Raw genomic sequence first — 12212 nt, 5'->3', positions numbered from 1 at the left:
GAGCTCTCAGCTCTTCCAGGGGCTCATTCCCCCAAGTGGGGGCAGGGACTGAAAAGGCCCTGGCTGAGGCCCAGTGCACTTCCCAAGCACCCAGGACCACCCGCATATTCATACCCACAGAGCGAAGAGCCCTGCGGGGTGCAGAACGAGATAAGCAGTCCTGCAGATAGGTAAGTCCCTGGCGGCTTATAACCTTGAAGATCAGAACCAAAACCTTGAACTGGCATCCAAGAGATTGGTCCAATCTGAGACTGAATTGCATGGGAAACACCTTGGCCTCAATAAAGATGCCTACATAGGACAGCGAGGACCAAGTAGATAATCAATTACTGACAGCGGGAAATGCATGAATGTAAAGAGCAGAACAGCACTGAGGCACAGGCTAGTCTTCTCCCAGGCGCAGTCCGGCAGTAGCTGTCTGTTCCGTCTACCACCGCAGGGGTAGTCAAACGGCGGCCCCCCAGATGTCCATGGACTACAATTCCCATGAGCCCCTGCCAGCCGGCAGGGGGGCTCATGGGAATTGTAGTCCATGGACATCTGGAGGGCCGCCGTTTGACTACCTCTGCAACGGTCTTAACTACATCTGCGGCCAAACGGAGCGGTCCTGCCCTCAAGAGGCTGCGCAGCGCCGGTGGGTGTCCTTGGGAGGCGCCTCCGCGTTTAAAAACAAACGAACTTAACGTCGTGCTCCGGCGAGAGGAACGCTCCGTGGGGACATTTTCGGAGGAGGAAGGGGGCGTGTTAAGCCACAACACCTCCCATCCCATCAGTGGCCCGGCCCGCCGCGTCACCCTCTGGGGGCGTGGCCACTCCGTCCTGCGACGCGGGCAAGCGCGGGAACTCCCCCCCCCCTCGGAGGCCGCCCGCGCCGCCTCAGCGCAGAGGGCCTCACCGCCGGGTCCTCCACGACAGGCGGCGCTGCGGAGGGCGCCACGCGGGGCTTCCACTTTCTCCTTGCCCCACTCGCCTGGCCGGGAGGAAATCTCGCGCGCTTTTGACGCGCCTTCTCACCCACGTGAGCGGAGTGTAACAAGAATAAAGGTTACATTGTAGCCGCGAGAGAGAGAGGGGGGCGCGCGCACCGGGCGGGGGGGGGGGGAACTGGGGCTCGTCGTCCGCGTGAGAAGCGGTGGCAGCCCCCGGGTGCGGCGGGGGAGGCGACGCCCTCGTGAAATCCGGCTCCGCGGCCCCGCATCCTGGTGGGAGCCGCTCCCGCGCCTCCTTCCGCCGCTTGGCGCACCGGCTCTGGTGGGGCCCCTCCCGCAAGGCCGGCCGAGCCCATGGCCGGCGGGGGGTGGCCGGTGCCCGGCGCCGATTTCTTGTCCCCTCGGCCGCCGCCTGCCCAGCTGGAGCCGCCTGCGACCGCGGCGGCGGCTTCGGCGGCAGAGCCCGACCTGGACCGGTGGCGGCAGTACCAGGAGAGCGACCGGCACTGGGCGCTGCGCAAGCAGTTCGTCCTTCGCAACCTGCCCGACCACCCGGGCGAGAGGATCGAGAAGCTGCTGTCCCTCTCCCACGTCTGGACCAACCACGTCTTCATGGGGTGCAGGTAAGAGGAGCTCGCCTGGCCGCGCAGCGCCAAGCCATTCACACGCGCGGGATCAGCGGCCTGGCGTGGGTCGAGCAAGGGAGCGGGAGGTTCCTCTGCCGTCGCTTGGGGGATGTGTCAGAACTGAGCCGGATGGAGAAGACGCCAGATCTGCAGCCGGAGACCCTCTTCCCTCCCTCAACTTGGATCAGCTCATACACGCCCCCCCCCAAAATAAATTCCCCTCCCCTGCAAAAAAAACAACTTGTCAGTGTTTAATCTCGTTAATTAAGCACAAGAAGTAAAACTCCAAGAATACCAAATATTAAGGTGACCAGATTTGGGAGGGACATCTGGGGGTACCTGTCAAATTGTACTTAAGTTGAAATTTAAAAAATATATATTACAATACTATTTTTGTGTTCTATGCATTCAATGAAACTTTTTGTTGCTCTATATAGACCAAATTTTTAATCAAGCCCCCCCCCCCCCCGGTCAATGGTGTCCTGCTTTACCAATGTCAAAATCTGGTCACCTTACATTAATTAAACACAAGTAAAATTCCAATATTTGGATCACCAAAGATTTCTCTCTATACTTTACTTTGGAACCGTTCTGGTAGCATCTGTTTGACCTGTGTTGTCAAAAGCCACACAAAATGGTGATAGGATCAGACAATAACTGCACGCCGGACTTTTAATAGTTCATTATTAACACATTTAGTTGCATTAAAAAAAAAAACAAATTCAAAATGCAGGTGTATTTGTGAGGATATTTAAAAGAAATATCCTGCTGTTTCACCATCGAGGTGTCACTTAAAGTACAACATAAAACAATAGCTGCACCACATGAATAATGAGAGGAAAGATTCATTGTTGCCTTAAGATTAAAAATGGTCTGCTACGCTATCTCCTGTTCCTGATTACATAATGGTATGAGGAAGAACCCAACATGTGGTGGAACTCTTTTGACGGCGTCTCTTCTGTACATTTTAAAGTCTCTGTCAATGAGTGTTATAAATTGAGTATGGCTATTTGGTCTGGTCTAGCAAGGTACTGAGTATGTGCAGAATTTCCTCTTGTTTCCTCAGAGTAGTTGCAACCAGCACTTTTCTTCATTTTTATCAATCACATTTTTATTTCACCTTTCCTCCAAGGAACTTTGGACACAATTTTTCCTGTTCCCCCTTCCCAATTTTATCTGCCTTGAAAAGTAGGTTAGACTAAAAACCAACTGGTGGGCTGTATGTAATGTTTTGGCTCACATCCTATGCAGCCTTGCATTTGATGGAGTAGACTCCAGCTAGAATAAGAATCTGTTAGTCTTTAAGATGTCATAAACACTCCAATTTGTTTTTGCCACAACCACTTTTTCATATCATAAAAAGTGCTGCCAAAATGATTAGAGTACAGATAATGAAAGAAGGGAGCATTTGTTTGGGTTGTAGATAAGAGAGAGAGATCCAGCTTTGCCTACCTCTCTGCATGTATCTAAGACCTGGTCTGAGGGTTATGTTTCATATGTTTTTGTTATGGAAACCATACTAAATAATATAGTTGCATGAACATTTAAACAGGTTTCAAAAAGATACAAATCCATCTGTCAAGATGGACAAATACCTTTGCCTGAATAATCGTAATATAATAATAATTTCTTATTTGACTACTACTGATCACTGCCATGCAAGCTGCTTTGCTGGCCTTGTGACCCTGCCACTAATAATCTTCCGTGTGATAGGGTTAGAGTACAGAGCAGAACATTATGTCAGAAGGATCATTAGAATAAGGCTGTTTCCACATAACTGTAATAGGGAGACTAGTTTTGAGTATCCCATAGCTACTTGGGTGCTGCTTAATTTTCCAAGGTTCTTTTTACTCAAAATGGATAGCATGAAATACAGGGGAAGCACTGAAAAAAATCCTCCTATGCAATGTTATCTCTTTTAGATTAAATTAGATTCTTAAAACATTTTTCTTACTTAAAATATATATAATATATGAGAAACGTTGAGATTTCCCCTTATTTCAAATGGAAAAATGGGGACCACTAAGGTAATGTTAAAATCCATGCCCTTTTTTTGAATAAGTGAAATGAAAGACAAGTTTATTACTCAAAATTTATAGTAGGAAGATTTTTATGTAAGACAGTCCAAAGCATTAGATATAATTCTTTGCATACTCTAAACATAAACCACATTTGAGATTTTTTTGTTTAAATGTAAATAATTATGTAGCAATTAGTATGTTATATTGTGCTTAATGAAAATGTGTTACTAGAGAGTCTTGTGCTTTCAGGATTATGATGTTTTGGTAGTCCTACCTATTTTGCTTTTATGACAGCATTCTGGACCAAATGATACACTTTGTTTATTCCAGAATGTCTTCTGCTTTCACATTTTATTTTTGCCTGCTTTTCAGATGTAAAAAATTAAGATTTATTTCTGTAGTATCATAGAATTCAGCAGTTTGCATCTCTTCATCAAATATTGAGTATAGTTGCATGTAGAATAAAGACATTTATATTGTTAAATTCCATATATAAGCCAAATAGTATAACTTTTAGTTAAGCATGTTGTTATATCAATTTAAAAAATTTAGGTTTGAATGGTAATGAAGTCTCCACCCATCCCCCAAACTTTCCATCAGGAAGAAACTGGGCTGTATCTTCAAAATGTCTGGAAACTTTACTTCTCTAGTAAGGACTGAAGAAGACCCACCAGGTTATTCACCTTATTCAGTTTCTTTGGTGAACAGAAGCCATGCAAAAAAATTAGTCTTGTGAACTGCTGCGAGCCAGAGTTGGAAGCAGTGGTATATAAATCACATTATAAATAAATAAAGTATGTTTGATCTGGAAACTACAGCTGGTCCAGTAGCTAGGGTCATCACAGCCACAGCATAGCCCATTCAACAATTTTACACAATTACACAAACTCAGGGTTCATCTGTTCCTGGATGGGACACCTCCTGGGAGTCCTATGAAAGCCTTCTTGAGTGCTGTGAAAGAAGAAAGGCAGTGAATCAACCAGTACGTAGACTAAATGAGAATGGAAGCCAGTGCTGGTCTTGGGACCTTGCTCATTTCTTGGGTGCCACAACTGAAGGATTCTTGTGCAATGGACGACCAGCCTTCTCTTACTTCCAGTTACAGTGTTGTTACTAGAGCGATAGTTGTAAGAAGTTGAAAGTGGCTGGGGCTACGCTTGCATAGAGCATGGACGCTCGGCTCTGTGCCTGCGTGTGGTCTGCCCACCAGCGTGCCCGCACCTCCCCCCCCCCCGTGGTACAGCGCTAGGTTCTTCGGGCACAAACGGCTGCTTCGGACACTGAAGCGCCCAACCCTAGCTCCGTACTGTGGCTCAGAGGACCCCTGAACCCAGACATACACCCTGTCCCCAGTCCCCCTTTTCCTCTTGGAGTGCCTCAGCAGTCCTCACCAGTGCCCTCTGAGCCACAGCACCTGCCTTCCCTTTGTGTGGAGCTTCCATTTCCATTTTGCAGATCCTAGCAAGCTCTTGCTACAGGAAGCCTGACCGACCAACTGGTACCTACCCAGATTACTGCTAGAGAGCATTTATATCAGGCCAGCCACAGATGAAAAATGAGGCAGATCTCAGCTTGACACACGTTTCTCAGTATAGCCCTCTGGACTAAAACGGTTCAATTTAAGTTAAGGGAGACTCCAATGAGAAACAGCTGAATTAGAATTCATCAGTAAGTTTGAGTATGGATGGCAGGTCTCACAGTTTTCTTGATTTCTATCTGTCTAAAATGTTTTATGTAACCGAGAAGGCTGTTAGCACTCGTTAAGGTAGTTTTGAATGATGTGATTTCTGTGTTGATTGTTTTGAATGCAGAGTGTAGAAATGTCACTAACTAGGGGTTGGCTCTGGACTAAATTTTCCACTAACACAAGGTTTTCCCCTATTCCCTTCCTCCCATTGCAGCCATTTGATCTCCCCCAAATGCTGCCCACGTTAAACCCCAGATATTCCAAGTGCTTACAGGCCCTATACATCTGTAACTTTGGTTAGAATGCCAGACAAAGACTGAAGATATCTGGGTTGAAATTTCCACTCATTCATTAAGTGGATCAGTGTCTGTCACTGATCAGTTGCTTGTTTGATGACATTTTTGTGCCATACATACATATATGACATACATGGGACATAAGACCCCTTGGAATGACGTGGGAACATATTGGGTGGTTTGCAATTGGAAATGGGCATTTGCAAAAACTGGACATCCTCTACACAGGTAATGAAAAATTTAATTTAGATTCAACAAGGATTCTGAAAGTCATTTTTCAGAGGTTTGTTTCCCACTTTCTCTTTGTATAAACAAAGTCTGCGTTGAATGAAGTGGTTTCAAGACCCTGATACAGCAACAAATCTATTTGTATGGCACCACAGTATTCTTTTATTTTGGTCGTAGTAGGCTTGCATAGCAACCCCACTGGAATGTAGCTGCATGAGGATCTGAACCCATATCACCCTGTTCTGTCCTGCAGAGCAGGGGTAGTCAACCTGTGGTCCTCCAGATGTTCATGGACTACAATTCCCATGAGCCAGCAAATGCTGGCAGGGGCTCATGGGAATTGTAGTCCATGGACATCTGGAGGACCACAGGTTGACTACCCCTGCTGCAGAGGATATGGCTGGGTTTGGGTTTTCATGGATTTTCATTCTGTGGATTAGGATTTGCCAAGCTCAGTAGATCCAAAGAATCTTGACTAGTTCTTTGCCAGGAACAAGCCAAGCTTCTTTTGAAAACCAGAGTTTAAACAGCAGTTTATAATACAGCATATGTGGGAAATAGAGCAGGTATTTGAAGCCGAAGCTGGTGTTTGGAGCCGAAGCTGGTGTTTGCTGGTTTCATGAAATCATCCGAGGCTCAAACCCATCCCCCTTTACTCGTTGATATTTTAAGGTGCTTCGGTGCCTTTGTCTGTATTACTGTGTACCTCCAGCTATAAAACCTAACAAATGCAGGATGGTATTCCCTAACAGCAGGCTGAAGTATCTTCCATTTTAAATTCAGATATGGCTCTCAAGTTATGGAGAAAGTCCTCCAGATGGCTGAAGGGATTGACCTTGGCGAGCTGCCATCATTCGAGTTGGTACCCGGTGCTAAGGCGACAAAAAGGCCACTCTCACCCTTTGATAACCGTCCTCACAGTGAGTATATCAGTCTTCTTGTTCCAGGCAGAGGCAGTTCTGTAAGAGTTGCAGCTACAGTGGTTGGGTGGGGGGAGCTATCCACACCTTCTTCCCTCCTACCACTGCTTTTCTAGTGATAGACTGTCTTCCTTAGGATTTCCCAAGGCAAACAACTGGCATGTCCAAAAGAAACAGGCAGAGAAATCAGTCGTGCTCAGCTTCCTTCTAAGGCAGCCTCCAAGTCAGGATGCACCTCCACATCAAGTAGTGTACAAATTTTCTGTCTGCATTTCCCATGTGGTCTTCTAAGGGCAAGAAAGCTGCAATCCTCTGTGATGAATGCTACTTTTTTGTATTTCTTTAGAGGTTCACGTGACCAGATCAATGCTAATTTGCAACACAGAAGTGCATTGGCCCAGCTCCATCTGTGGCTCTATTTTGCGCTCTTCAGCAGTCCCTTTAAACAGTGGTCCCCAACCTGAGGGCTGTGGCCCGGTGCCGGGCCGCGAAGGCCATGGCGCCGGGCCACGGCTCCCTTTCCCCGCCCCCCCACGCCCCCGCAGTAAAAAACTTCCCAGGCCGCAAGCTTGCGGCCCGGGAAGCTTCTTACTGCGGGAGGGCGGGGAGAGGGAATCAGGGCCGTGCCCGCACATCGCGCATGCACGAATGTGCCATGCGCGGCCAAAATAGCGCACACGCAGCACTTTTGCACATGCGCGAAAGTGCCATGCATGCGCGATTTCGGCCGCGCATGGCGCATTCGCGCTTGCGCGGGCACAGCCCACTGCCCTGCCGGTCCCCAGCCTCAGAAAGGTTGGGGACCACTGCCTTTAAAGATAAAAAGATGTGCATGCAACATGTATAGCAGGATTAGGCAACCCCTGGCACATGTGCCAAACTGTGATGCACAGATAATTTTGTTCAGCATGTAGGGCCAAGTTAGCCTGAGGCAGGATCAGCTTGCCCCTAAGATATTTGGGAGCCCTCCTCTGTCCCTCTCCTCATTGTCATTCCTTAAAAATAATACTTTATCTCCCAAATTGATACGTCAGCATTAGGGGAGGTAGTGGCGGTAGTGGGAGTGTTAATCTTACCATCATATGAAAACAGCTAAATACAGACAATAAAAATGGCAATAAGGGGCAAAGTTAGTTTCACATACTTTCCATTTTAAGACAACCTGCATGTATTTCAGGCCATAGGTTAACCACACAAGCATGAAAGGTATTGTCTTGAATCTCTCTGCCTTCTAATTCCACCCTTACTTAAGTTTCTAGTCCTTGCATCTGTACACAGTGCAGGTTTTCTCTTAATGCTGTGAACTTACATTCCATAGGTTCCGAGCCTCCAAGAAAACAGCCTCCCAAATTCCGTGTCAGACCTCGTTTTGAGCCCATACATTTTGTATCCAGCAATACAAAAGATGAAGGAAAGGAACAGTCTTCCGAAAACCAAACTCAGGATGTCAGTGAGAATGTGCAGATACAAAACTACGCAGATCAGGTCTTCAGCAGCTTCAATACACGGGATGGGGACACCCAGTTTTGCAGTTCGGTGGGTTTAGGCTACTCAAGTGGCCAAGCCAACCAAGTAGGAGCCAGCGTGGTTTCCAACAGCAAAGACACATCTGCAAATGCCGGAGCAGCAGTTTCAGCCTCTCCCTCTGTTCTCCAGGCCACTTCTGAGACGTTCCCCAAGTCAGTTATAACAGACAAGCAGTGTTTTATTAACAAACTTGTAATGGCCGTGCGTAACAAACTTGCAAATCCCAATGGGCCTGATAAAATTAACTATACTTACCTTTTGACACAATCCATACAGGCTTGCAAGACAAATCCTGAGTATATTTATTCTCCCTTGAAAGAAATTTCTCCCGGTGACCTCCCCAAGAACAAGAAGCTTCTGAAAGAAGGTTTTGCATGTGAGGTGAGATGTCAGAATGTGTATTTGACCACAGGATATGCTGGGAGCAAAAACGGTTCCAGAGACCGAGCTGCAGAACTTGCAGTAATGCTGCTGCAGAAGCCTGTGGAAGTCAAAGTAGCACAGCGCAAATTCAAGAACACCACCTGTGAGGATTTAGTGCTGTGTAAGAGTGGTACATCTCCAGAGTTCCCACCAGCTCTCAAGCAGTTGGATGACTTTATTGCTGCCATAAAAGAATGCACTCCTGGGCAGTCAAACTCTGATCCACTACAGGGTCCTAGTTCAACTAAACATTGGACTAACTTTGTCCTCACAGAAAATGCCAGTGATGCTATTGGGATCCTGAACAATTCAGCCTCCTTTAATAAAATGACTGTTGAATACAAACATACTTTAATGCCAAATCGCCTATGGCGCTGCAGAGTGTATTTGCAGGACCACTTTTTAGCTGAAGGTTATGGCACCAAGAAGACCAGTAAGCATGCTGCTGCAGATGAGGCCCTAAAAATTCTTCAAAAGACTCAGTCGAATACAGGAGCCACCAAGACTGTACATGTTCAGAAAGTAGGCAATATTGGAAGGGACCCTGGGAAGAAGAAAGATCTGAAGGATCTTGTTGTTTATGAAAACTCTATGAATCCTGTTTGTACGCTAAATGACACAGCTCAGTTCAACAAGATGACCGTGGAATATGTCTTTGAAAGGATGACGGGGATGCGGTGGAAATGCAAGGTGATGCTTGAGAATGAATTAATTGCTGAAGCAGTTGGAGTTAAGAAGACTGTCAAGCATATAGCAGCAGAGGAAGCAGTGAAAGTCCTCAAAAAAACCCAGCCAACTGTTGTCAACAACCTGAAAAAAGGTACCATTGAAGATGTAATTTCGAGGAACGAGATCTGCGGTCGCTCAGCTGAAGAAGCCTTGAAACAGCAGATCAAGGAAGACAACATCGGGAATCAGATTCTAAGGAAAATGGGCTGGACGGGTGGTGGCTTGGGCAAAAGTGGAGAAGGGATTCGGGAGCCAATTGCTGTGAAGGAGCAGTTCAAAAGAGAAGGACTCGGGCTTGATGTTGAAAGGGGGTCAAAAATTACCAAGAAAGATATTGAGCAGATCATCCAGAATTATGCCTTCTCAGACAGTAAGATTGACCTGACTTTCTCCACAGAACTGACCAATGATGAGCGCAAACAAATACATCAGATAGCCCAAAAATATGGCCTTAAGAGTAAATCCCACGGCCAGGGCCGAGACAGGTATTTAGTGGTTAGCCGAAAGAGGCGCAAAGAAGACTTGTTAGACCAGCTGAAGCAAGATGGTCAAGTTGGCCATTATGAACTCATCATGCCCCAGGATAAATAAGGCTTGAGTATCCTGCATTTCTTTGGGGGATGTCCTTATACAGAATTCCCCATTAAACAGAAAGAAGGCTGCATATGGTTGTGGGCTGGATTTTTTTAAAGTTTTATTTGTGCATTTAATTTCTAAAACTTTTATTAGAAAAAAAGGCTAGGACTTTAAAGTCTATCCAAACATACTTAGTGCAGTCCAGATAACATTAGTGCAATTAACTGTTGTATGATGTGTTAGAAAGGATTTGTTCCCTTCGTATTTTACTTAGTTTTATAATCACAGCAACAACACATCCAGCCAGAGGGAAGTTTCGCCTCATTTTTTGGAGCAGGATAACTTCTTTGTCTTTTTATTTTACCTTTTTAAAAATATTTTTTTTAATGAAAAGAGATGGCGGTATGATGAAAAATTATATGTAAAGTAGCTGTTATTAAATAGAATTTTATTTCTGAACATGCAAAGGAGGGCAGGTTTTGTACTTAAGATTTTGGTCCTGTCAAGAGGTAAAAGTTTTTAACATATTAAAAAGGCAAAGTTGTTAAAAATTTTAGTGCTGGTTGACCCAGTTTACCCAATACTGCATTCTGCATTTGCACCACCCAAAGTCTTGGAACGGACAGAAAGCACAGCATTCATGACCCAGGGAAGTTCAGCTTTTATCTTTTGAAATCTTGCTCCAAAAGCCAGCCAAAGTTAAGCACTGCTGTGTGGCAGAGACTGCAACAGACTCATCAGTTTCAGTGGGAGATGGTACATACCTTTCCCACTGAACAAGTGGGCCTTCAATGTGACTGCCTCAGACCCCAAGTTTCTAGCTCTCAGGGCTGTAAACATAGGTTTTAATGTTTGTGAGCTGTGTCTTGTGAAGGGTAGAGGAACAAAATAAGCAAGCACAAGCGTGCATCATTTATACCAGGTCTAAAATCTGACACTTTGGCATGAAGTCTTGTCTGTCTGTAGTATAGAACATGCACAACTCTGGCTTTTTGTTTACCATCAAGTGTCTTTCTAAAATAAATCCACTTCTGTCATCTTGATGGCAAGATTTAACTTGAGCAGAGTTTTTCACATACCCTGTTAACCGGTGAAGTATTAAAAGTCAACCTTTTATTTTTGGTCACTCTTGGGATGGGTGGGGTGTTCATTTCTCTAGTTTCCAGTGAATTTTCTTATGCTTCCTTTGTGTACATGTGCTTATATATCTTGTGGGGAGAGTAACAAGTAAAAGGTTCTCTCTTGCAACTTGTAGCATGTGTGATTTGAGTGTGGAGTGTTCTGATTTCTGCTGTGAAGAAAACTAGTAAGTTTAAGGGAAAATGAGCTTGTCAGAGTGCTTCCATTTCATCCTATGCTTACTTTGTTCACTATTTTTATAACCAGGAACCCAAGTTGTCTCATATCACAGGAGACCATTACTCCCTCTAGCTTAGAATTTTATACTTTGGCTAATAGTGGCTGTCAACGGGAGAAAAACTGTTCCTATCCCATGGTGTCTGAGATCACTGCACTGGAAGTTTAATCTGGGACCCTCTGCATGCTATTAGGTTATAGCAACAGGACTCACTTGATTAAAGAAATCAAACATTAATGATAACTTGGCATAGATTTTATTATGTATAAAGACAGTTCTGAAGTTGTGTATTTAAGAGGGGAAAATATTTCAAAAGTGGTGCCTGTTGATTGCCTAAGAGTTGGTTCCTTTATGCTGCTTTTCTCTACCTGAAGGAGGCTTACAGTCCCCTTTCCCACAACAGACACCCTCTGAGGGCGGTGAGGCTGAGAGAGCCCTGATATCTCTGCTTGGTCAGAACAGCTTCATCAGTGCTGTGGTGAGCCCAAGTATTTGCTAGTAAAAAGTTTTTTCTTCAGAAGAGGCTGGAATGCGTGAAACAATGCATCTTTAAAGTAGCAAGGGCACGAAGGGGACTCTCCATAGCAGTATTAGGTTCAGCGAAACTGGTTAAGGTGCCTTATTCATCGATACCGTTTTGCTAAGAAGTTACTTGCTACCAATAGTCCTCTAGCCGCATGCTGAAGTCATGGCCAGTAGTGTCCCAGACTCCAGTAACAGGCTATACCTTTCTTGAAGAAACAATTGCATTCAGTAACTTGGGACTCAAGTAGCAATCACTTCCTTGGTTAACTAAGTGGTTTGAAAATGTAACGAGAATGGCAGCATGATGGAGGCTTGACAGATACTCTTCCGAAAGTATGTCAAAAGCACAAAAACTCATGCATATATCT

At 45.3% G+C, this 12212-nt stretch overlaps 1 protein-coding gene across 2 annotated transcripts; it reads left to right on the top strand.

Annotated features, from left to right (window-relative positions):
• The first annotated feature begins 1082 nt into the window (after nucleotides 1-1082).
• On the top strand, nucleotides 1083-11210 carry NKRF (NFKB repressing factor). 2 transcript variants are annotated; one of them, XM_077307405.1, is made up of 3 exons: nucleotides 1083-1552; nucleotides 6571-6707; nucleotides 8026-11210. In XM_077307405.1, exons 1-3 carry the CDS (start codon nucleotides 1284-1286, stop codon nucleotides 9975-9977), a joined length of 2358 nt encoding a protein of 785 aa, XP_077163520.1. In that variant the 5' UTR covers nucleotides 1083-1283; the 3' UTR covers nucleotides 9978-11210. The 2 variants fall into 2 exon arrangements, with proteins under 2 accessions (XP_077163520.1, XP_077163521.1); XM_077307406.1 differs by lacking the exon at nucleotides 1083-1552 and adding an exon at nucleotides 4115-4250.
• The last annotated feature ends 1002 nt before the right edge of the window (nucleotides 11211-12212 follow it).

Source organism: Paroedura picta, chromosome 13 (genome assembly GCF_049243985.1).
Source record: "Paroedura picta isolate Pp20150507F chromosome 13, Ppicta_v3.0, whole genome shotgun sequence".
NCBI classification, from domain to species: Eukaryota; Metazoa; Chordata; class Lepidosauria; order Squamata; family Gekkonidae; genus Paroedura; species Paroedura picta.
Note: the sequence above shows the minus strand (reverse complement) of the source record. Positions and strands in the feature narration are given on the sequence as shown.